The sequence below is a fragment of the Drosophila ananassae genome, chromosome 2L (genome assembly GCF_017639315.1).
Source record: "Drosophila ananassae strain 14024-0371.13 chromosome 2L, ASM1763931v2, whole genome shotgun sequence".
Lineage (NCBI taxonomy): Eukaryota > Metazoa > Arthropoda > Insecta > Diptera > Drosophilidae > Drosophila > Drosophila ananassae.
The window spans coordinates 18,352,168-18,376,345 of NC_057927.1; the positions used below are offsets into that span (position 1 = coordinate 18,352,168).

At 40.2% G+C, this 24,178-nt stretch overlaps 1 protein-coding gene across 1 annotated transcript; it reads left to right on the top strand.

Annotated features, from left to right (window-relative positions):
• Positions 1 to 8,188: 8,188 nt before the first annotated feature.
• On the top strand, positions 8,189 to 9,785 carry LOC6501401 (putative odorant receptor 83c). The gene is made up of 5 exons (XM_001955144.3): positions 8,189 to 8,752; positions 8,807 to 9,045; positions 9,102 to 9,291; positions 9,343 to 9,498; positions 9,556 to 9,785. The coding sequence occupies exons 1-5, from the start codon at positions 8,189 to 8,191 to the stop codon at positions 9,604 to 9,606; spliced, it is 1,200 nt and encodes a 399-aa protein (XP_001955180.1). The 3' UTR covers positions 9,607 to 9,785.
• Positions 9,786 to 24,178: the final 14,393 nt, after the last annotated feature.

Consider the following 24,178-nt stretch of genomic DNA (forward strand, 5'->3'; position numbering starts at 1 on the left):
CAGCTCCGACAACTCCGATTTTCCGACACCGACTTTTCCGACGTTGGTTCAGTTTAGTTCACTTTAGCTCAGCTCAGGACACCCGGCTAGGCAACAACAACTGCCGCATTGCAGTCGCTTGTAGTTGCTGCTGCAAATGGCTCGTATAACGTGCAAAAACTGCAACTGCAACAACAAAGCGACACAACACAACAGCAGCAGAAGCAGCAATAGCAACAGCAATACACGGCAAATGGCAGCAAAGAAAATTATGCTTGCAATAACATTTACATACATGTGTGTAGAAGTGTGTAGGGCCCGGTTTATATGGGTGCGCGCGAGTGTGGTGTGTGCCAAATTTATTTACCAATCGTCGCTTGTGGTAGCCAACAAGCCAGAGGTCGCATTTTCATTTCAAACATCAAAGAAGGCAAATGGAAACCAGAATACTGTTCCAAAAATAAACAGTTCTTGTACTGAAAGAAGGACAGGTAATCAACTAAAGTGCTATTCGGATGGACATGATTATGAAAAATATGGTAGCAGAATTTCAAAGTCAATCAGTTAGCAAGTCAACACTTCCTATATAGAAATGTTTGTGTTGTTAGCTTCTTAATTAAAGATACTTTTACTAAAATTATTCCTTTCTAGATCAAAGCTTTTGATACATGTATTTGATCCTTTATATAAAAAAAATATTTAATCTAAGGCAACTACTACCATTCAAATTCTACTTTCCCTCGTTCTGGTTTACTTTGACCTCCGGCTAAGCTTATCACACTGCCTGCAGGCCAGGATAGTGGCTCAAGCCGTCTCATTCATCGGTCATCATAGCCGGGCCAGCTTGATTCAATAAAAATTGGCTTCCAGTGGCCATTGTTGAGCGGACCACTAATGCGGCCCAGTCGCAAGTGCTTCAAAGAATAAGTGACAGCAAAAGCAGTAAAAAATAGTATACTAGCAACTTGCATGTTGGCTGAATACACTAAAGAAAATTCGATGTATATTTTAATGAGTAACTTTGTTAAATAAATAAAATATATTGAAAAGATGCTTCGTGCGTATAACATAAGAATAAGGTTCTAAGTAAAAATACGAATCATAAATAAAGTTAATGATAAATTATGTTAAATATTTATAATTCAAAGGTCTCATTAATTTAATTACATTTATTTTTCAGAATTTTTTTTGAGTACATTTACAGCCTGGGGCTGTTTTGCCGTTTCCTTCTTTTACGCGAAATGCCATGACAATGGTTTGGTGTTCAATACGCCGACAATGGCGACGGATCCAGACTCTGCTTATTTTTATTTGCCTGGCCAGGACTAATGCCCGGCCACAGCAACAAGAAGCAATGCGCTCCAACGCCCTTATCCTTGTAACGACTTTGCCGCTGCGCTTTTGCGGTTGACCGCATTTGCTGGGAAAAATCTGTTGCTGCCAAAGCATTGCCCACTGCCACTGCCACAGCCGCTGTTGCTGCTGCTACTTTTGCTACTGCTACTGCTCCATCCATTGCTATTGCTATTGCCATTGCTTTTTCTGCTCTTGCCCGAGTGGAGCTATAAATATCTGCGATAGCGAAATGCAATTACGTGGCAACAATGAATACAGCGGCAGCGATTGCTCGCTTTGGTGCCTGCCACCCCTTTCTGCCTGCCACCCGGCCTCAACCCTCCACATCCGGCAATTGACAATGATGATGTGTACATACTTTTTGTCTTCTCCGCCCTGCTTTTTATGCTGCAAAAGCGGAGATTCTGAAGTTTCTGGAGCACATCTTAGTGTGGCATTTTTCTATAACATTTTCGCTGCATTGTTGGTCGCCCTAACTCCCTCGATTTCAAGGAGCGATACATTGGCAACGTTTTTGGCAAATTTATGTGCTCCTCGTGGAGAGTTCAATGCTGGCCATCATAAAATATTAAAGCTGACAACGAATCCCGGCTAGAAGATGCAATGATACAACTATCTCTGCTTAGTTTATGGTCTTCGCATCAATCTATATATATGAAATATCAAAAAATTCTCAAAACCAGATTTAAATTCAAATAGGCTTCTGGCAACTATCATAAAATCAAAATAAAGAAAGCCTAGGAGTTGATCAACTAACGCCTGGGGAACTTTAACTGTAATGATCCCCGAAGTGTATTTCGCACTTTACTTTTTTTCCTCCGGATCCTTAGTCCTTGGCAGAAGCAAATAATGGACCGCAAAGTAATTGCCACGGACTCTGTCTAACAATGGAGTGTAGTATCGGTGCTTTTGCTATTAACTCGACGCATACCGAAAATTCTAGTTCCAGGCAAGAGGAAGAGAAACGCTGGCACATTCCTTGGGTCAGCCAACTGGCCACCAATCTCCCAATGGAGTGGCCCATAAAAACGGCAATTTTTCCAGTTGTCAGCGGCAAATGCGTGGCTTAAGTTACGGCGATTGGCTGACAGTTGACACCCCAGCCACAGACGCATAATTACATTCCTGGACTCTATGTTTAGCCCCCAGCCACGCCCACAAAAGCACTGAGCGTAAAACATATTACTGAGGTACTGTACTTTTGTTTTTTAATATATATTTTTATTTTCATTAAGAACTGAAACAATTAAAGTCATTAAAACTGGTAGGGCCAAACAGTATCTCCAAATTAGGATGTATCAGAAATCCGTATTTCAGACCTTTTCCTTAAGTGTATCGGTACTAGCAATTGTAAGTCATTTAAAAACAATTTTGATTATATTTTTTCCAAGCGATTTCACAAATCCGTTTTATGCTACGGCTCGCAGACCCGACAAGGCCAAAAAAAAAGTGCGTTTTGCGTATGGGTAGTTAACAACATGCCCCATAATAATACATTTCTCCGCCCCATCTTCCGCAGTTCCACCTTCCCCACTGATGCCTCCCTTAGCCTACACCGTCTCCAGCCGTTTGGCAAACGAAATGTTTGCTGTAAACGACCTTAAAAAACGAAAGCCAAGCCGTCGAAGACGAAAACGAAAGACGAGTGGCAAAAACAAACAGAAATTCCTGCACACATATAAAATCAGAAGCGAACTGGCTGCTTCCTCTTCTCCAAAATTCTGTAGTTGTTTATTTTGTTTTTGTTCTTGTTTTTGTTGTTATTGTTGTTGAGGCAAATTGCAAATAACAAGCGAAAGTTCACACAGGCAGTTTGGGCCATCGACGGGTAGGATCGGGCAGCGTGTATATATTGCAAAAAAAAAAAACTCCGAAATGTGCGTAGCATTAGCCGTAGTCGACTTGATTTTGATCGCTTCAATGAACATTAATACACGAGAGTGGAGCAGGAGGGGCTTCTGGCTGATTGGTAAGAGGAGCAGTTTGCTGGAGCGAAGGCGTAGCAGGTTGCTTAAGTGGGCGCTTGTTTACATGCATACATTTGTACTTCTCGTATTTAGTTCGGCTAGCGAGCCTGCCCACTGTGGCGTACTCTTTCATTTTCCACAAGGCAGTTTGCACTAATGGCGTGTCCTGCAGAATGTGTTCTGCAGGATGCGGATAAATTTTGGCTAACGGAAATCTCTCATGATGTCTTCTTAGTTTTCCGCTATTGGACTTCTTATTTCCTCTTTAGCTTCTGCTAGTAGTATAAGCATGATATTGAATTTAATATTTTATTGTAGATCTATCATATTTTTAAAGGAGTTTCTAAAGATAATTTTTACCTATTTATTTCCAAACGTTAAAAATAACATATGAAGTCTGAAAATGTTTTCGGTTTCATGCCAAAAAATTGAATTTACGAAAAAAATTATAATCATTCCGGATAAAGAGTATCCAGTTTTTTTTCTTAAGCCATTTTTGGGAATTTTTTTCGTTGGGCAACATTTGCTTGGAAAATGAAGCCTACTTATAGGGGATCTTGATTTGCCAGTGCGTAAACATTATCGTGTGTGTGCGAAAGCTGTGCTGCTGTACGGGGCGCTTATTTCCGGCGTGGCATATCTCGTTTTAGATGCGTGCCACAGCAATCTCTTTGTGTTGCGTTTCGCGTTTTCCTGTCATAAATGCTGCCGCCGAACCTTTGTTACGTTTCCGTTTCACTTTTATTTTAATAATTCACCCAACATTTATGGTATGTACACACACATACTTTTGTTTATAAGTGGCCCACCTTCGCCCTTCGCTCTCCACCCACAATTTCCACCTGACCATCGGACTTGCTCCCAGGCTGCCATTGTACACGTCATAAATCTCATTTTTTCCGTTTCCGTTCTGCCGTCCAGTGCCCATCGATGTTCTTGATTGTGGACTCATGAAGAACACATGGTGATGGAGATGGGAGCAATATATGTTCGTTTAATTTATTCAAAGGATTAGGAAACTTAAAGAACAGTTTATTTTAAAAAAATGTTCTAAAAAGATTTGAAAATTTTTAAAATAGCAACAAGTAAGGTAAATTGATTTTTGAGTCATTAGACCATTTTGAAACCATTTACCCCAAAATTCCCTCACGTATTTCGAGTGAAGTTTTATTTTCCACTCTTATACTTTCCATTCAGCGGAAATTTCCCTGATGTTTAAGAGCGAATTTCCCCTCATGGCTTACAGTGTGCAATAACCATTTCCACTCGTTGAGTGATTTTCCAGCGCCAGTAAATTCTCTTTCTCCCGATTCTCCACTTGTCCTTTGGGAATTTTACTCTTAAGCTGTGTTTGAGCCAAAAGAAGGACCTACTTTTCGCCTACAATTTTTCGGGGTCCTGCTCCTGCGATGAGTAAAAAAAAGTGGCATCATAGGTGGCTTTCTCTGACCTCTGACGCATCAAAACCTTATACGCGTGCTGGGATAAGGATAAAAGGGATACAAGGATGTTATTTTTAAGCATAAATATACAGTAAGTTGAACGTCGTTTTGCCTAGCAATATGATTTTCTTGGATTTTAGCTAATCAGATTACAGAAGAAATCATTTTGAATGAAGACCAGTTGTATTCACAACGAGTTAGGTATTAAAGCTATAAGTGTGTGAATGAGAAATGCTACTTCTTGAAACCAAATTAAATAAATTTAAAGTGTCTTCACCTGCCATTTAGCTGATTCATAAAAAATAAAAATAAACGATAAAAAATATGTGGGATGTTCGCATTCGTTAATTGGCTTTATTTGCTTTCAAACATGACCAATGGCGGTTTATATTCGTTTCCTTTTACAATTCGCATGTGACATGGCAGATATATTTTTGGAATCCATATTTGGACTCTGCTTTTTGTGATCCTTACTTTTACATACTTAGCGTCTGGGTGCGGCATTTGTGACAGTGGATGACAAGTGCTCAAATGTCCCCCAAACAAAGAAGCAATACAGGACAATGGATTGGGAGCCGGGAAAATGCCAGGCACAGGGAAAAAGTTATGACACACCTACAGCATTTAATCTGACGTCCTTGTAGTGGCTCTTCTCGGCGTCCAGTGAGTGATAACCATCAATCAAGCTGCTGCTGTTAGACGGTAGGCGTTTCGCTGGCTTTTCCTGCTCCAGAGACCAGAGGACCGAAGAGTGGGGGACTGGGAGTCCGGGGACAGAAGACCGGCGACCATGCCGGAGTTCATTTCAATCATTAGCGTGCCAAGTCAGCCAGCTCCTGTTGATGCTGTCAAATTAATAAAGAGCCCCTGTCTGGCCAAGGGTTGGCCAATAGGGGGAAACGGAAAACAGACAACAAGCCCACAATTCTTTGGCTACACTAACGAAAAAACAGTATCCTTCATATAGAGCTTAAGAAATATAGAAACTTTATATTTTGGTTTCCTCAAATTATTTTCACACATTTCTTAATAATTTGAAGACTTTTCACAGCTACTTAAACAATATTTTTCTCTCTGCACTCAGCCTGTCCCACACGCTTTAAGTCACTGGCGCTCATAATGCCCATAAAAAATTTGTCATCATTAGCCGGAGAGAATGACGCTGACGTACTGGAGCCCGCCCATCTATCAATGTGTGTATCTGTATCCTGTATCTGTGTGGCCCAGGAGTAAGGACACTTTAAAAGATTGCCCGGCCAGGGCCCTTTTTTGCTGCATATTAGTCAGGAGCTTAAAGCGTTCGATTGATTGATTATGCATTAGGGGGCAGTGGGACATCGGTCAAAGGTTGCGATACGCTTTAAGGCTTTAAGCCGCCCATTAAGGTTATTAAATATTCTCCATTGTGTTTAAGAGCTGAGGTGTTTGTATGTGTATTGGTGTGGCTATGTGTAGCCGGCCGTATGTGAGCTATTAGAAACGATAATGGATTGCGAATATTAATTTCTTTGCATGACGAAAAGAATCAACAAAGAACAATGCGTTTAATCTTTATAGACACGCAGCCGCAAGAGCGGGACGGACAATGCCTTGTGCCAATAATGATAACCGGAAGCCATTAAAGGAAGTTTCAATACAAGAAACGCTCTCCCACGCACACACACCTTTGCATATATACCCAAAAGCATGCATGAATGCCTTGGTAGGCAGCTTGGGGCTCACAATTTTCCTTTGTGTGCAAGGACACTTATACAAAATGTGTAACTTAAAAGAAGGGATATTTTATTAATTCGAAAGATTATTATTACCCATAACTTATTTTATTTATAAATCCAAAGAGATTCTCTAAGATTTTCATTTCCTGAATAAAATGTAGCTTTAAAACTATTTTTTAAAGTGTTGCTGCGTGCGGTTGTAGTTGTGCCTGTTGTTTGCCTTCCATTTCCATTGCATTGCCGGCGATATTGTAATTTTTGTTCCCCTTTGCGCCATTCAGGCGGCAAAGCGGCAAAAGCGAAAAGGATCCAAAGAAGCCGAGCTGCAAGCCGAGCGTTCAATTCCCTTTCAATAAGGAAGCGGATGGTGAATAAATGTGCCGCACACGCACTCGTACTGGCACCTCCACTCGCACCTTGCAATCTTGCTAATGTTTTTCCTTAGGTCCTGACTGCAGTTTGTCCTCAGCAAACAGCCGGCGGATCGTTGCGGAAGTCGGCTTGGAAATCTGAGCCCGGCTAAGGAGTATTATGTGGATCCCAGCTCGTGGCAGACAATCAAGTCAGAGTTCGCAAGGTTTTTGGGGAACAGCGGGTGGGAGTTTAACGCTGGATGAAACGCTGCCATCAATGGCACACACTCACATTTTCAATTGATTAAACATCAAACGCAAGGGCATGTAAGGCCATGTGTGTGTACATCCTGAATTTTTTACGTGCCGCAACGCAAAAATGCCTGGGAATATTATACAAGAGCATTATGTTGATGCCGATATATATAGTCGCACAATATGAAATTCCATTGCATTTTATAGGCAGGCAGCCAAGGAGAAGAAAAAAAACAAAAATCAAACACATCCAGCCGACTCACACACACTAACACACACTCACACAATGCCAGGCAGTAAAAACCTGCGGCAGGCCATTGTGAGGCATAAACAAAAGATGCAGCAGATGGAAGGCGAAGCTGCCGGATCGGCCAGAATAACAAAATACCACAGACAAAAACCAAAAGCTGTTCGAGCGTGCAAAAGGTGAGGCTTCCTTCCACTTCCATTCCCACTCCGGTGACCCAATCTCCAGGCCCAAGTACAAGCGAGTAGTTTTAGTTGAGGATTGGCCTTTAGAAATGTGGCAAAGTAAAATTTATAGCTTGGAAATTAATAACAAAAACCAGACAATGAACTGGAGAATGGGGAATGCGGAATGGGAAATGGAAATACCTTCCAGGCCATCCAGAGGGCTGACTAATAACGTTCCGCACTCTGAAGTGTATTAGACAACAGTGCGTATGATGAATGCCATCGACGGCCTTTCGAAACAAAGGCTCATAATTGTGGGCGTGGCCATGGGATGGCTTCTATACGAGAAAGGGGCAACAAAGGAAAGATATGGTATATTGTATTAATACTGCATTCCCTTACCACAGGCTAGGAAGTCTTAGTTGAACTAAGAGCTTTATATTCATTGTTCTAAGTTTAATGCTAATTAAAGATTTCAAAAATCAAATTTTTAAAATATAATAAAGAAAGTGTAGTAGTAAATTTCATGTTACTTTCGCATAAAATTACTTAAAATTACTCAATCATTAAACGACTTTTAATAACCCAGCAGTCATTAGTTTCTAATGACAATAATTGCAACGACAGGTGCAACAAAGGCACAAGAAGCAAAACAAACATTTCCCTATAAAACGTAAGGCCGTTTCTTTTCAAAACAGTTATAAAAAATGAGCAAGCCTGTGTCAACAAATCCCGCAAATCGCTTTTGCGATCTAACCAAGTATATTAACAGTTGGACAGACTTGCTGGGCGTGGATATTCTGGACCCAGTATTGAAATTTAACTATCGCACTTGGACCACGATCTTCGCGATTATTAATTTTACGGTCTTCACCTTATACTCGATGTCAGATAACGGAGGTGACTGGTTAGTCAGCCTAAAAGCCAGTCTTATGATGGGAGGATTATTGCACGGGCTCGGAAAATTTCTGACCTGCATAGTGAAGCAAAAAGAAATGCGCAGTCTGACATTGTTTACCCAAAGTATTTATGCTGAGTACGAGAAAAGGGATATCTCCTATTGCTCTACCTTAGATACAAATATCGACCGAATACAAAGAATTATGAAAGGAATCGGATATGGGTATGTGGTAACTAATTTTCTGATGGTTTTTACCCCACTAGCAATGTTAGTCTACAATGACTCCCGGATGACTGTGATGATGTATGAGATACCTGGCTTGCCGATTCATAAAACTTTTGGATATGCTCTTACATTCTTGATCCAATTGGTTTGTTTATATTATTGAAAATATTTTAACCACAACTTATAGCCATTCCTTTAGGTCACAATTTGTGTTAGAGGATTTGGATTTTACGCCGGCGATTTGTTTGTGATGCTTGGATTGACTCAAATTTTAACCTTTTCTGACATCCTTAACCTCAAAATAAAGGACTTGAATTCTGTCTTAAGTCTTAAAGCGGAGAAAAGAGTTCTGCTGCCAGTGGGTGCACCAATTGAAGGCGAAGAAGAGCGTCAGAGGTTGCTTATTGAAATGATAAAATGGCATCAGCTATTCACCGAGTAAGAATCAATAACATTCGAATAACATAATAACCAATATTACCTCTTTCTTACAGCTATTGCCGATCAGTGAATAAACTATACAATCCCTTAATTACCACTCAAGTTCTGGCCATGGCTTATGAAATAATGGCCAGTTTTTGCATTAACTTAAATGGTTTTCACTCACCATCTGCAATTAATTTTGTTCTGGCCGCCTATTGCATGTCAGTCTATTGCGTAATGGGGACTAAAATCGAATTTGCTGTAGGTATTTCATATCCGATAGATTTGTGGTCAACTTTATATACTTTGCAGTACGATGAGGCTTACGAGAACATTTGCAATGTTTCCTGGTATGAATTGTCTGGGGAGCAGAGAAAGATTTTTGGCATGATTCTGCGAGAATCGCAGAGTCCTCAAAATATTAAACTTCTAGGTGTGTGGTCCTTGTCCGTAAGAACAGCTCTGCAGGTAATCTGGATATTTTCCCATTATCCTATGTCATAAATAAATTAAACTCTTCAACAGATTATAAAACTAATTTATAGCGCATCTATGCTTATGACAGGAGGCGATTAAAAAAACAAAAACCTAGATTCGCTTTGATGAAGTAATTAACTGCACCTTCACATTAAATAAAAATAATTATTGCATCACAGGCTTTCGAATATATCTGACAAAATTAATAAAAGAATATCTCGAATAATATTAGCTTAATCCCAATTTAAAGCGCAAATAAAATTTGAATTTCAGCTCAACTTTGATATTGTCTTTCCCCATCCTCGTCGATGAACTCGTCGTCCTGTTGCCCATTAACCTTGGCCACTAATTACCAGTGCAGAGAACTGAATTTATGGCATCGGTTTTATGAAGCCCCCAGACTCGAATGCATTAATTGTGCGTCTCATTAAGAGGAGTTTCTTATGAACAAAACATTTAATACATTTCGCATATACGCATAAAAATTTAATTTATTTTGAAATTCCATCGTTCGCATCCCTGATATTTGGCCAGCCGACATTAATAGCCCCTGACCAGGCCATGAATAATGGGCATTTTATAAATGTGGTCGGGACAATGGCTCGGATGCTTCGGTAAAAAATAATAACAATAATTGTAACGTTATTATAATGCAGTTGTAATTAAGTGCACCGTTGTTGCTGCCCAATGGGCATAAAAAAGGAAATGATTTTAATAAAATCAACAGTCGGAAGGTCAGCGGCTGGAGAATTTGGTAAGAGGGTATGAGACAGAGCAACAGTTTGGTCTACGGAGTCAGCCAACTCAACGCAACAAGCGGGAAATTTACGAGCGTTTCACATTCCATAATTTACCTATTTTCCATGCGCAATTTAATTACGCTAAATAATGGCCGCAAGGAGTTGAGTACTTTTTTGCTTATTTATGCTCGATGATCATAAAACCGAAAGCCGTTCAAATTTTGTTAAATCTTGCTCTTATCCCAAAAGAACCATAAATTATTAAATTTTTGGGAAGTTAACATGTTCTGAAGATTTTAATATTTTAATTAATAATAAGCTAACTAAAACGGAAGGTAAAACTGAGCTCATTATTATAATTCCTTTTTCGGTTAACATATTTTTCTACTCTCAAGCAGGAAAGCCACTTTTAAAGAGGTTTCTCATCAAGTCCATCAAGTCCATGCCGCTGCAAGTTTTCGAGTAGAATCCTAATGTAATTTGTTTTCTTGCTGGCTTTCAGATAACAAAACTCATTTGCAGCCTGTCCTGTCCTGGCTAGAAAGGCGGGCACTCGACACTCAACTCGCAGCTCTTAACGTCAAAACACTTTGTATCAAATGCAACTCAGCCCCGGGCCATGCAATACACTTTCTAATGCTTGTTTTGAATCATATTTAGGAGACAAGGCAGGTGAGCGGGGCCAATGCCGTCAGCTGGCAAATAAAATAAATTAGTTGCAGTTGAAAGGTGGCTCAGACACAAAAGTCAACACGCAACGCGCGATGGAACCGCAAACAAACGCCAGCTGCTGGGCCCAGATAAAGTGGCAGGCAAACAAGTCGAAGGAGAAAAGAGCCGGTAAAGTGGTGAAACGAGAAGGAAGGAAAAAGGACCTCCGGACGGGCGGAAGGACCTATGGCAAATCAGCTGCCAACGCAGCGCCGCTTACTGGCAAATATTAAAATGCGAATTTTTATACTCGCTGACATCTGAGCCTCCCACTTTCCCCCAATTTCCTCAGGAAGCATAATTTTCACTATGCAAAAAATGAGGGAATGTACTCTGTTTTGAGCACCGAAAGAAACTTATTTTTAAAACTACAATTTTTTGAAGATTTCCATTTCTTTAAATTTAAATATTACAATATTCTCCAACCCTTTGCGATTACAAGCCACTCGAATTTCTGTTAGCATAAATCATGATATCGCACAACCCCTTAACAAAATCAACATATTTTTTTTGGTGGAAAAATCAAAATTATTTTCCGTGTCCTGTCCCGGTCCTGGTTGGCTCCTGGCGTATCCTTTCGCCAGCAATTTCTTGCCGCGTGCGCACATAAATTAGCTGCCAGGCTAAGAAATAGCGGCGGGCAGCAAAGGTTGTCCCATCTCCCCCGCTGTGGTTTGTTGCGCTCTGTTTATGCGGGTGGTGCTGCTACTGCCGCTCCTGGGTGCATTAAACCAATAAATCAGCGAGCCACTGCGAATAAAAAAAATCCAACCAAGCAAACTGTTGTCAGGCACTCTTTGAGGCCCCAGCGATGCTCTGCATATTTAATCAATATGGAGAGCACAAAACATGAATTAATCTTGACGCCCTTTAAAGCGGTGCTCATTTTTACAAAACCCACCAACACCAGCCCACACACAAACACTGCGAAAAGGCATTTTTAATTTAGAGAAATTCTTGCGGCCATAAAAAGCTTGTCGGGCAAATCAATTAAATTTAAATTGTATCCCATTAGAGCCACATTAAATGAGTTAAGTCATTTGGGGGACCGCGTGCCGCGTCTTAGCCTTCTTTTATACAGCTTTGAAAAGGGTACAAATGAATTCATTTTATTTTTTGACGCACATAACCGACCCTGACCATCCTATGCCCCAATCCGCCATTCCACCCTGCGTAAAACACAACCCGCTTCTGGACGCAATTAAAATGCCCACGAGCTACTAATTTCGTGACGGCTACTAACGGCGTGATGTTGCGGGTGTGGGTGTGGGTTGGCTGGCAAAAGGCCCCGTTTGAAAATGCTACCGAAATTTAAGAGTTGATGGCTATTAATTTATATTATGCATGATTTGTGTAGCATTTTTCTGATGGGACAATCGCTTTTGGGTCCCAACTGGCCCGTCAGGCTCTCCGTTTCCAAAATTTTCTTTTGCATTAAGCGGCAAACGTTGTGAAGGTTTGTTTGTTTGTGTATTAGAGAATGCCTATGCTTATGCAAATGAGCCAAATATTTCGGAAATGGCATTTGAAACAGACCATAGTGAAACTAAACCTTACATGTTGCATTAATTACGGTGATTAAATAGGAACAAACGATTTAAATACATAGTTGAATAGTTAATGAAATGCCAGAATATATTAATTATATTTATTTTTATTTATTTTAAGTCAAAATTACATATTGGACCAACCATAAAAAAAATTGCGTGATAAGGACAAAACGAGCGACCGCGAAGGCCCCTACACATTTAAATCTTAATCGGAACAGCTTATTTGTTTTTTAGATCGATTCTGCAATCTGCATCAAAATTCAGGAACAAAATATTTTTCAGATTTTTTCTAAATTTTCGTGGGGGATTTTTCTGCCAACACTTATCCGGTTCTTTAGCGGAGTACCTTTAACGATTTGTAGATTGATTCTCCATCGATCTGAATTAAAATCCAGAAACAAAATATGTTTGAGATTTTTTCTCAACTTTTGCGGGGGACCCTTCAGAATGTGGAAAATACATGGGAAGGACAATATAGCTCCCAGCCAAGGCCATATCTTTTTTATTACTTATCCGATTCTTAAGCGGAGTACCTTAAACGATTTGTAGATCGATTATCCATCAATCTGCATCAAAATCCAGAAATAAAATATTTTTTTTTAATTTTTTATCAACTTTCGCGGGGGATCTCCTTCGGAATGTGGAAAATGCATGCGAAGGACAATATAACTCCCAATCAAGTCCATATCTTTGCCAATACTTATCCGATTCTTAAGCGGAGTACCTAAAACGATTTGTAGATTGATTCTCCATTAATCTACATCAAAATTTAGAAACATTATTTTAGATTTTTTTTCAACTTTTGTGGAGGGGATCAGAATGGCGGAAATGCATGGGAAGGACATTATAGCTCCCAGCCAAGGCATATCCGGTTCTTAAGCGAAGGAATCGGATAAGGAACAAAATATTTGTTATATTTTATTTCAAATTTCTTGAGGATTCCAATTCTTAAGCGCAATACCTTAAACGTTTTGTTGATCAATTTGTATCAATTCTGTATTCTGCATCAATATTCCTCAAAATGTAAGAACAATGTTTTTCGATTTTTTCGATTGTATGTCATATATCTGAAGGATCCAAAAATCAGAAAAATTCATGAAACGAGACTATAATCGGACGCTTTTCCGAATTTTGAAAATAGGTTGGGTATTCTTATTGAGAAATACTTTCCCGCAATCTATCATGAATAGGGCATATATAAATAAGGCAGTCGTGTTCACATGTGAAGGGGGCGTGTCAACTTCTATCATTTGTAAACATTGCCTTATAGTTGCTGTCGCTCGAGATTCGAAGAGACTCCTCAGTCTCCTGTTTCCCCCAACGGAAGTCACAATCGCAATGGCATCGACATTGCCTTTCCAAAACGACGACGGCGGCGAAATTGCGACGGACCCCCTTTGCCCATTTGCCGACCATTCCTGCTAGCCAATTTTTGCTGATGTCGGCCCAAAACTTCTCGCTGGGCAAGTAATTACCGGGCTCTCGGCACCGAACGCTGCACTTGGCTAACATCTACGGCTAAGCAAAGTCGAAGCGTTAATGCTGCGTGTCGAAAGCAAACTTTGATGGCTTAATCACTTTGAAGGGAGAATCGGGAGTCGTGGGATGGCAGGAGCAAATGTTTGCTCCAGTTTGCTATCAGCTTGTTATTTGCTTTGGGGGATTTTAAAGTGCACGTGTTTACCAGCCAGCATCTTAAGATTCTGCTTCTAAAAACGTGTCTTGGGGTAGTCAAAAATTGCACACAAAAAATTTTCATTAAAGTTAATCACAATTAAAAAATATACAACTTTATATTGTAACCATAATACATAAGTAATTACACTGTGCGACAAAAAAAAAAAAACGAAATACACTTGGAAAACGAGATAGTGTAGGTTGTTAATCTGGTCGAAGAGAACTCCAAAATATTTTTTTTATATTTTTGGAACCCTCCAATTTTTATTTATTTAAAAAAAACCGTTTTTCAGGACCTTTTTGCGCTTAAAAATTCCTGAACGCGTTTTTTTCAACCGATTTCAAAATTTTCGGTGTTTTTCAATAGTTAAATGTTGTAGCTTTTGAAAAAAAACTATATCTTCGATTTTGGTGAACAAAAAGGACAACATTTTTACACCTGAAACTGAAGTTTTCGACTTTTATTCGTGTTTTTCGGATTTTGATGCCAGTTTTTCGGTATAACTTACAAAAATTCGGCCATTTTTGATACATATTAATGTTGCCTCATTCATTCTGAATAAAACGAGACACATTTCATCAAAAAATTATGAAAATTGGTGAAGTTATAACGCTTTTCCCAAAAAAAGTCAACTCAACCTAGCGAGCGCTTCGTAGGAACAATGTGTATAAAAATAAGAGTATATTGCTTTCTTCTGACAAAAATTCTGTCATTTATGCCACATATTAATATTGTCTCATTAATACTGAATAAAACGAGACAAATTTTATTAAAAAATAATAAAAATTGTTGAAGTTATAACGCTTTTCCCAAAAAAAGTCAATAAAACCATGGGAGCACTATAAGAAGAAGAGCATATTCCCTTCTTAACACACTGTTACTCCGGAGCGTACGCAAGGTTGAATTGACTTTTTTTGGGAAAAGCGTTATAAATTCACCAATTTTCATAATTTTTTGATGAAATGTGTCTCGTTTTATTCAGAATGAATGAGGCAACATTAATATGTATCAAAAATGGCCGAATTTTTGTAAGTTATACCGAAAAACTGGCATCAAAATCCGAAAAACACGAATAAAAGTCGAAAACTTCAGTTTCAGGTGTAAAAATGTTGTCCTTTTTGTTCACCAAAATCGAAGATATAGTTTTTTTTCAAAAGCTACAACATTTAACTATTGAAAAACACCGAAAATTTTGAAATCGGTTGAAAAAAACGCGTTCAGGAATTTTTAAGCGCAAAAAGGTCCTGAAAAACGGTTTTTTTTAAATAAATAAAAATTGGAGGGTTCCAAAAATATAAAAAAAATATTTTGGAGTTCTCTTCGACCAGATTAACAACCTACACTATCTCGTTTCTCAAGTGTTTTTTCACTGTCGCACCGTGTTATTGAATATTGAAATAAACATTAAGTTTAAACAAATTTTCAAATATACGTTTTTTTCGGTATAGAAGAATAAAAAGGGAGCAAGTGACTGCAAAACTGGATGCACAGTCAAAGTCATAAAACCATTTAATTATATTAAACTTTTAATTGCGTAGACAGCTAAGAAACACGCTAACACACACACAGACCCACCACACCTTAAGAAAACTCCCGACATATGCAAGGGGAGAGAAACCAGGACGAGTGAACTAAGGCTGGCAGGACTCACAGCGGCACACTTAACCAGGACAAGTTGGTGTTGCTGTTGCTGCTCGGTGTGCCCCGCTTGCTACTATGTAAATGCAATAATAAAGTTATTAAAAGTGTCATAACAACTCAAGTTGAAATAGCAAAAAGTTTTCACCAGTTTCTTGGCTTACTTGGCTCCCTCTCCATATAAATGCAGGAACAAAATAAAGCAACTTGAGAATCAAAGAATCCATAGACCCCGCAGCTCAGTGGCCAAGCAATTGATGTTTAATTGATCAATTAGTTGGAATCGAAATACAGATACTCAAAAGACCAAAAAAAGCAACAGAGGGTAGAAAAATAATGTTTTCAAATATAGTTTGAGTTTGTCATAAAATATTCTCATTATGTTCTTGATTTGAATGGGCCCTTTTATTACATAATTCATAAAAATAAAAGCGAATTAAATTCTTAGTTATCATTTATTACGGAACTACTATTTGCACCGCAACTATAAGAGATGCCCTCATGTCTGGTGATGTGCGTACCCTCATGTGTGTGGGTGCACTGTATTGGAATTGCCCACATCAAAGCGGCGTATAAGTATATTGACGCTCATCAATCAAATTGATTTATGCCAACAAATCATTCATGAGCAATTTCCCAAAGTGATTATCTCTCCACGAGACTGGCCCCGCCTAGCTCGCCCCTCACAAACAGTAAAGCTCCGAGATGGCAAACGCAAAAGGCATGTTAACTGACAGCCAGAAGGACATTGGACAGAACACACATAGACGACGGAAACGGCGACTGGGAATGCGACTCAGAAAAAGCGAGAGGGCGACAGACAGACAGGACGGAGCGGGCGGCACAGACACAGTCAGGCTCAGAGGCATTGACTGACTGATTGACGCTTGACTGTCTTCATCACAAGCAATTTGGCCGGCAAACAGCCATCCCTGAGTCCACAGGACCTGAGTTGAAAATCGGGGACCCAGGACCAGAAACGGGGCTGGAATCCAAAGCCATGGCATAGAGATACTCTGCCGAGATTGAGCCTTCCCCCTCCCACCCTCGCCCCGACCCGCTTTGTGGGCCTTTTCGCAGAACTTCACAGACAGTTAATAAAGCTCAACTAACAGTGACGACAGCCTTGCCCCTGTCCTCAAAAATGCACATACACGGGAAACAAATGCTATGTACATTTTGAGCCACAGTGTATAAAGATAAATAATCAGATCTATCAGAATATTTGTCAATTTTATCAGTGCCTTGGTTCAACGAACAAGTGATACTTTTAAATGAAGTTGTATGCCATACCATTTCCCGCTGTGTGCATTCAACATTAGTCATTCGCTATTCGATTGGCAGTGGCAACAGCAGCGTATCGGCTTGTATCATATTAGGCGAAGTTGCTTATAGCAGGCAATCAAATAAATTTTCACGGTAAGCGATCAAAGGCAGCGAATGCAGCGAAGGACCTTCCACTCGGACTTGCTTGCCAGCATTTTTCACTCACTCTCATGTAAGGGGGCGGGACCGACGTGTGGGAGCTTCATCTCACTTTGCCTACAGCTTTTGATTGATTTGGTGATAAATTGACGAGGTGGCAACCGAAGCGACGAACAGATTGCTGCCAGGGTGAATTCAGGCGAGAGGGATAGTCGGAAACCTGCGACTAATTGCCAACATCGACGGCTAAAAAGGTCAAGGCATAGTGTTTAGGATGTGATACACAGAAATAAATGTTATGGGAAACAATCAGTCCCCTTAAAAAAATTTACAATCTTTAATATTCACTCTTATGGCAAACCCTTATAAATAAACCCACGAAATACATACCGTTGATGGCAAGTATGAGTACAAGCGACAGCTGCTAGGCCGTGATTAATGTTAGCAATTATCTGGCACAAGTGTCAAAAATATTTAAATCAATTGCCGGAAAAGGGAGGGATGCTGGGGAAGTGACGAACAAAGGGCCAAGACAAGTCGGCAGACAGAAAACAAGACAAGACAACACAATTCGCGCAAATTGAGCATGATGAAGATGAGGAGCTGGAGCTGGAGCTGGAGCAGAAGCAGGAGCAGAAGATGGAGAAGGTTTCACTTGTTGTCGGTGTTGTTGCAGATGCCGCTTGTCAATGTCGGAGATGGCTTTTCTTTTTAACTGACTCGACTAAAACTTAAAGGCGAGACCCGACGACATTGTGAAACGGAAAAATGAAGAGGGAGCAATGACAGCAACGACGTGTCAAAAACATATCATTCATTTATTTTCTATTACAATGCCGAACACACGCACACGTTCGCATCGAAGCTGCTGACATCGCCCCTTTTCGCGCCCTTCAGCAGTTGCATTATTATGATGCCGGAGATATCATTTATCATTGCAGCCAAGTCAAGTCGAGTGAACTCAGTTGACTTCGACTGCATATGCCGGAAATTCTCCCACTGCCACTGCCACCCACAAAAAAAAGGTCCTTAAAAGGTCTTTGTTTTTGTATGGGGTGCGCGCCAGCTTTAAGTCTTTTGTCAAAAGAAATTAGTAAATAAAAATAAAGAACGCCTCGGAGCACAAATTAAATTACGCCACTATCTCGACGAGGGCTGCAAAATTATGAAATGAAGACAGAGAAGGAGATAGGCCGACGGAAAGAGACAGAAGACAAATAGCGATTCGTTCGCTCGTTTGTATGCGGCACACACGGCGTATGTGTAACAATGGACTAAAAGTTGCGTGAAACGTTTTAACAAAGATTAATGCCTGCGACGGCTGATGATTTTTTGAAGATTAATTATGCGATGATGAGGCCGAAGACAATGACAGCAGCAGCACCAGCGGCAACGGAAGCAGCATCCTCGGCAATCGTGCGCAAGGACCAAAGCAAGGGGCGGAAGTTGGCTGGCTTGTTAAAGGATTACGAAATTTGTAAGCACGCGCCTGCCGAGCATGTGTGCGCGTTTATATGGAATATGGTGTGTTGTGGCTGTCAGTTGGGTAGTTATACGTTATGAATGCCAACGAAGAGCTCCGAGATAATTATGACAACAGACAAACGGCAAATATAAGTAGCCCCAAAAAGTAGGCAATGATTGGGGGTGTGGAAAATTTCCACTGGAAATATAACCAAATGAAACAATATTCCTTTCGTTTTAACTAAGATTATTTCAACTTAAAACTATTTAAAGAATATTCATGTATTTATATTTAAAAAATATCTATTTATTGGAATAAATGTATCTACCTTACAATTTACAAAAAAAAAATCTCGTTCAACATCCCATTTTGTTAGGGTTTTGTGAGCAAAATATTTTGCGAAACCTTAAAAGCATGACGGATTTATATTCGCTTTTGGGCCAAACATTTGGGTTCTGTTGCACTTTAAGAGCCGGCTCGCTTTCCACATTTTAATTGCCTCTACCATAACTTTTCATATTAAACGCGCCGACAATTTATCTATGAATGGCAGTGCAGGCATGGCGACGCTTAAATATGCCACGAGCCAGATTCAGATTCTGATTCAGGTGCTGCGACAAGAGAAGGGGCGGTGATGGAAATACGTTGGCAAGGGGCGTGGCCCAATTCGCGTGGTTTATGGCCAGCCGAAAGTTTAACGACAGAATTGCAGTGGCACAGTCGAGAAGAGGAGCCTAGTGGCAGTGGTGGACGCTGAGAGTCAGCTGGTTGCTTCTGTTGTTTAATTTTTCAGACAAGGAGAACTGTTGCACATGGCCAGTCGACTCCATTCAACTTGACGGTGCCACTGCACTCCATATGGTCAACTTTTCAGGGGCCGCGATTGCGGGCGCGCGTTTAAATGGATTTAATGTTTGCTTAATTTTTATGGCCAAGGATTGCATGGGGAACGAAACAAAAAAATGAAAATAAGACGACGGTCCACGTTAACAAAAAAGCTTTTAACAATTAAAATTAAAAAGTTCAGCATTTATACAACACAAAAAATGAGTGCTGTGCAAATGCCAAGCCTGGCATAATCAAATTCTATGTGAGCATGCATAAAAGTTGCACCGAACACCACCACCCACGCACTCACACGCACACCCAGCTCCACCCGAACTCACACTCGCGCGAAGCCTGTCTGTCTGGTGAATTGTGTGCACTCATTTGTGGTCATAAAGCATAAAACGCATAAAGTGGCGTTACAATTTTATGGAGCACCAAAGTCACAGTCGAACCGCCCAAAAAAGAACGAAATAGTGAAGGATATTACGGGTCTGAATCGAATAAGGCTTACCTCATAACATTTCCAAGGCTATTCAGGACCTTTAGAAATATTCAATTATTCAAAAATAAATTTCTAAAAAATAATTGATACATGCTTCAATGCAATTACTTAAAAGTTTCTCTGCTCAATGAACATTCCAAACTGCGAATATTTTAAAGTAAATTTCTAAAAAACTCAAATGTCTGACAAAACTATCTTCCGCCACATCTGAGGAAACCCCTGCGGTAGACAACGACTATAGCAATGATGACGATGTCTCTCCCGGTTTCTGGTCCGTGGAGCAGAGCATGGTATGGAGCTTGGACCACCAGACCATCAAGAGACAATGTAAATTTTGTGTTGAGCTTTTTAATTGTGAATATTGTCGCACAGGGAGGCGAACACCCCTCTGGAGTGGAAGGGGAGATCTGAACTCGCTCATACGCGAAATGAACGCAGACCGCACCCACCGAATTCGCAATTGCTGGGGCGATGGGTGCTGGACAAAGTTGTAAATAATAAAAATAATTTAAAAAACACTAGCCGCAGTAGTGAAACGCGATTCGAAGGCAGCGGCCAAAGTGTAAAGTAGACGCCAAATAAATTGCACAGCAACATGGGAATGGTGTCGTCAAGGGTTCTGAGCCGCTCTTAATGCAAATGCAGCACAAAACGGCGCTGGCCAAAAGTGCAAAATTGTGCATTTTAATTAAGGTGACCGTTCCTCAACAGCCAAAGCAGGCGAAGCAGCAAAAGTAGCAGCAACGTTTCGTTCTCCCAGTTAACGTTTGCATTTGCATTTAGTTTAGAGACAGCACACTAGCACAGTCGGGTAATTTACAGCTCTTTTAATTAGCTGCATGCCAAGTTTTTATGAGAATTTACGCGTTCTCTTAAAGCGGCATATTGAACATGGAAAAAAATAGTTTGGGCAAGGCAAAATGGACTTATGAAAGTTAATATTATGCCAAAAATAAAACTTCAATAGTTTTTCTAATTTCACTGCTGGTAACTATGAAACTCTCGTTCCCCTTAGGTAAATAAAACAAATTCCTCCAATTTCTAGCTAATAGCCTTTTTAGCTAGTAACCTTTTTAGTAACCCTCTTAGTGTAAAATTGAAGGCAATTCTTTTCAGTGTAAATTTGAAGCAAGCAGCAAAAGACTTCGGGCCATCCGCATACATGTGCACAAAGAAGGAAATAACAATTGCAAATGGAAATGTGCATAAGTGCCAGCCAGACACTGGAAGGTCCTGAAAGGCAGTGAAGGAGATAGAGACAAAAGCCTGGAAAGAGACGGCAAATAGCGGAGACTGACTGACTGACTGAATGACAGAGAAGCAGAAAGACAGATAGACAGACATTATGGCCAGCTGCAGCTGCAGCTTCAGTGGCTTTGAGCCCTTTGAACGCTGCATCGCCATCGTCAGCCAAAAGTGCAAGTGACTAAAATGCAAATGGAGGGATGCATGTGTGTGCTTTCGTGTTTGGGGGAACGAGAATGAGTGTTTGAGGGTGTGTGCAATTGTCTGTTTCGGTGTGCGTGTGTGTGGGTGGGGCAATGTTAAAATGCAAAGCGATGCTGTTGCTGCGGGGCAGTGCATGCAATAAAATGTTTTACATCCTGTTTATTTTAGTTAAATACTCGAAATTATGTGTTTGCCTAAGTGTATTTGTTAACACAATGCCAAAAGCTCCTCCATCGCATACCCTCCGCCACGAGTGTGTGAGAGCACTCGAGTGCATGTAAGCGTAACAATGCAATTTTCAACATTTTAAACAGTTCTCGACACGATCTCAGTTGGCCAGCCGTTTTTTGTGCATTTTAATGATGTCTCTTCCCTTACCAATTCCATATTTGTTGGTAAATAAAGGCCAAAATTATCCTGCCTGTTATTAACTTTTGTAAGCCAATGTATAAAACTAGTTAGTATTTATTTAAGGAAAATATAAAAGCTTTTTTAGAATTCTTTGTGTTTAAACATATTAGAAGGCATTCCTACGCCTTCAGGAAAAAGATATAATTTTCCAATCTATTAAAAAGGTTAATTCAAGCATTTGAAAACTAAATCCAATTCTCGGACTGTAGCATAAGCCACTTCCGTTCCGTCAAAGAGTTCTCGACCGTTTCTGGGAAAAAGTGCCACAAACCGTTCAAAGCCACTTGCCCAAAGCGGACATCAAATGCAAATTTCCGGACCCGGTTTTCGCCGCACTCGTACGCACTTTACCTTTGTCTACGACAGAAACATACGCACATCCCCGCAGCCGCACATCCGGACATCCGCACACCGCCTCCCACACTCATCCTACGGGGTACAAACGGCTTCCGTAAAAAGAGCTACGCAGAACGTAAGGACGGTGCCGATTCTCTGTTTCGGACATGTGCAAAATGGGCATTTAATGTCCTGTGCGCGGGCACGGAACTCTCCTTTTTCTCAAAGCCCTTTGTCAGGACACACACACTCAGACCGTTTCTTCTTTCCTGCAACTGGGCCTAACCCATTTGTTAAATGTAGCGTAATGTTTTGTTTCGAGTTCAGTTTAGCTAAGTTTCAAGTTTTCAGTTTTTAGTTTTAGGCAAACACATTCACTAATGACTGCACACACCATAGACCCCCATTAACCGAAAAAATAGAGTGCCAAAAAGTGCTCTTTTAAAATATGATAAAAAAAAAATATTTAAGTTAACAAACACAATAATACATTTACTTTTAAATTTTTTCCAACTTTAAAAAATGTTTCAGCTCAAAAATTGTTTGTGATTATTAAAAATCTTTTCAACTCGCCTGATAATCCGAGTTAGCGAATTCCCACAGCAACGAAATTCATGTCTTTTCAATGGAAATGGGATAAGCACAAAAAAGGAAAAACTCTGAAGGCGTCGCGGACAAAAAGAAAAGGCAACACATATTTTTCCGCTCTGTGGGGGGAAATGCACGAAATACATTTTCAATGCAAATGCGCGTGTGTGCGAGTGTGTGAACGTAAAATATACATAAAGGAATAAAATAAATTCACACGCAACTGTCAATGGTTGTGTATTTGCAAGGACCCACCCCCGGGCACCGCCTTGTCCCCAGTCGAACGCTGCCGCCACGCCACCCACTTGGGCGTTCCAGCGCCCGCCCACCAGCGTCTTCCATGGCGACGGCTGCTTGACTGTTGGGTCTTGGGTAATATTTTATGCAAATTGCAAGTTAAGTGTGAAAATAGTAGTGATTGGTTTAATTCAGCAATGTCAACCAAATGGACCGATTGGTGGGCCAAGGGCGTTGGGTGCTTTAGTGGTTCTGGGTGGGTGTTGGCATTACAACAATAAAAAAGCCAAGAAAAAATGGAAAAAACGAAGCTGGGAAAGTGCAGAAACAGCAGAAAATCAGCAGAACGAGGAATACCGAATACAGAATACTAAAATGACAATTTCCGAAACGAAGCACCCAAACCGACAAAAACAAGGCCATGAAATCGAGTGTGGCTATGGGCCATATTGCAAATGCACTTACTGGCAACATAGTTTTTTAGAAAATGAGCAACAAAATTTATTATATAACGTACTTTAGCTCACTTCAGGTTTTTGATCTATTTGTAGAATATAATAATTATTTCCGAATAGAATTTAATTAAAGAATTTTCTGGTGTTGATGTAAAATCGTTTATTTAATCAATGTTTATTGATCTTTAAGAAAAATCAAGTAGCTCAGTAATATCAGTAAATTCAGATATATAATTGAATTACTCAAACGTTTTTTACTCTTTTTTTTTATTTAACTTAATTCAAAAGTCAAGATACCACTTCTGCCTAAGAGTATTTGAAAAAGGCAACCAAATAAAAGCAATGCAGATTTTCATTGTCATGTAGCAAAGTCACTCGGCCCAGAAAGAGCAATATGAGAAGAGTGAAAAAGGGGACACAGCGAAAGCAAAAACCAACAGCAATTTCAGGAGCATTTAGAGCAGTCGCCGGTCTACAATCCTTTTTGTTTTTTATAAAATTTGTAGCAGTCTTTTTTCGTCCACTCCCGACTTCGACTAGTGCGCTTAACCATTTAGCTGATGTAACAACCCAGGCGAGCAGCCAACCACTCAGCTGGCCAACCACCAGACTTGCAAAAAAAAAAGAAGGAAGCCCCACCCACCCCACACAGTCCATC

Bases quoted from the DNA above. Each gene is read 5' to 3' on its own strand.
- LOC6501401 (XM_001955144.3), top strand. From the start codon at position 8,189: ATGAGCAAGCCTGTGTCAACAAATCCCGCAAATCGCTTTTGCGATCTA. The intron at 8,753-8,806 runs GTTTGTTTATAT...CCATTCCTTTAG, and splicing joins TTACATTCTTGATCCAATTG to GTCACAATTTGTGTTAGAGG. The intron at 9,499-9,555 runs GTAATCTGGATA...ACTCTTCAACAG, and splicing joins CCGTAAGAACAGCTCTGCAG to ATTATAAAACTAATTTATAG.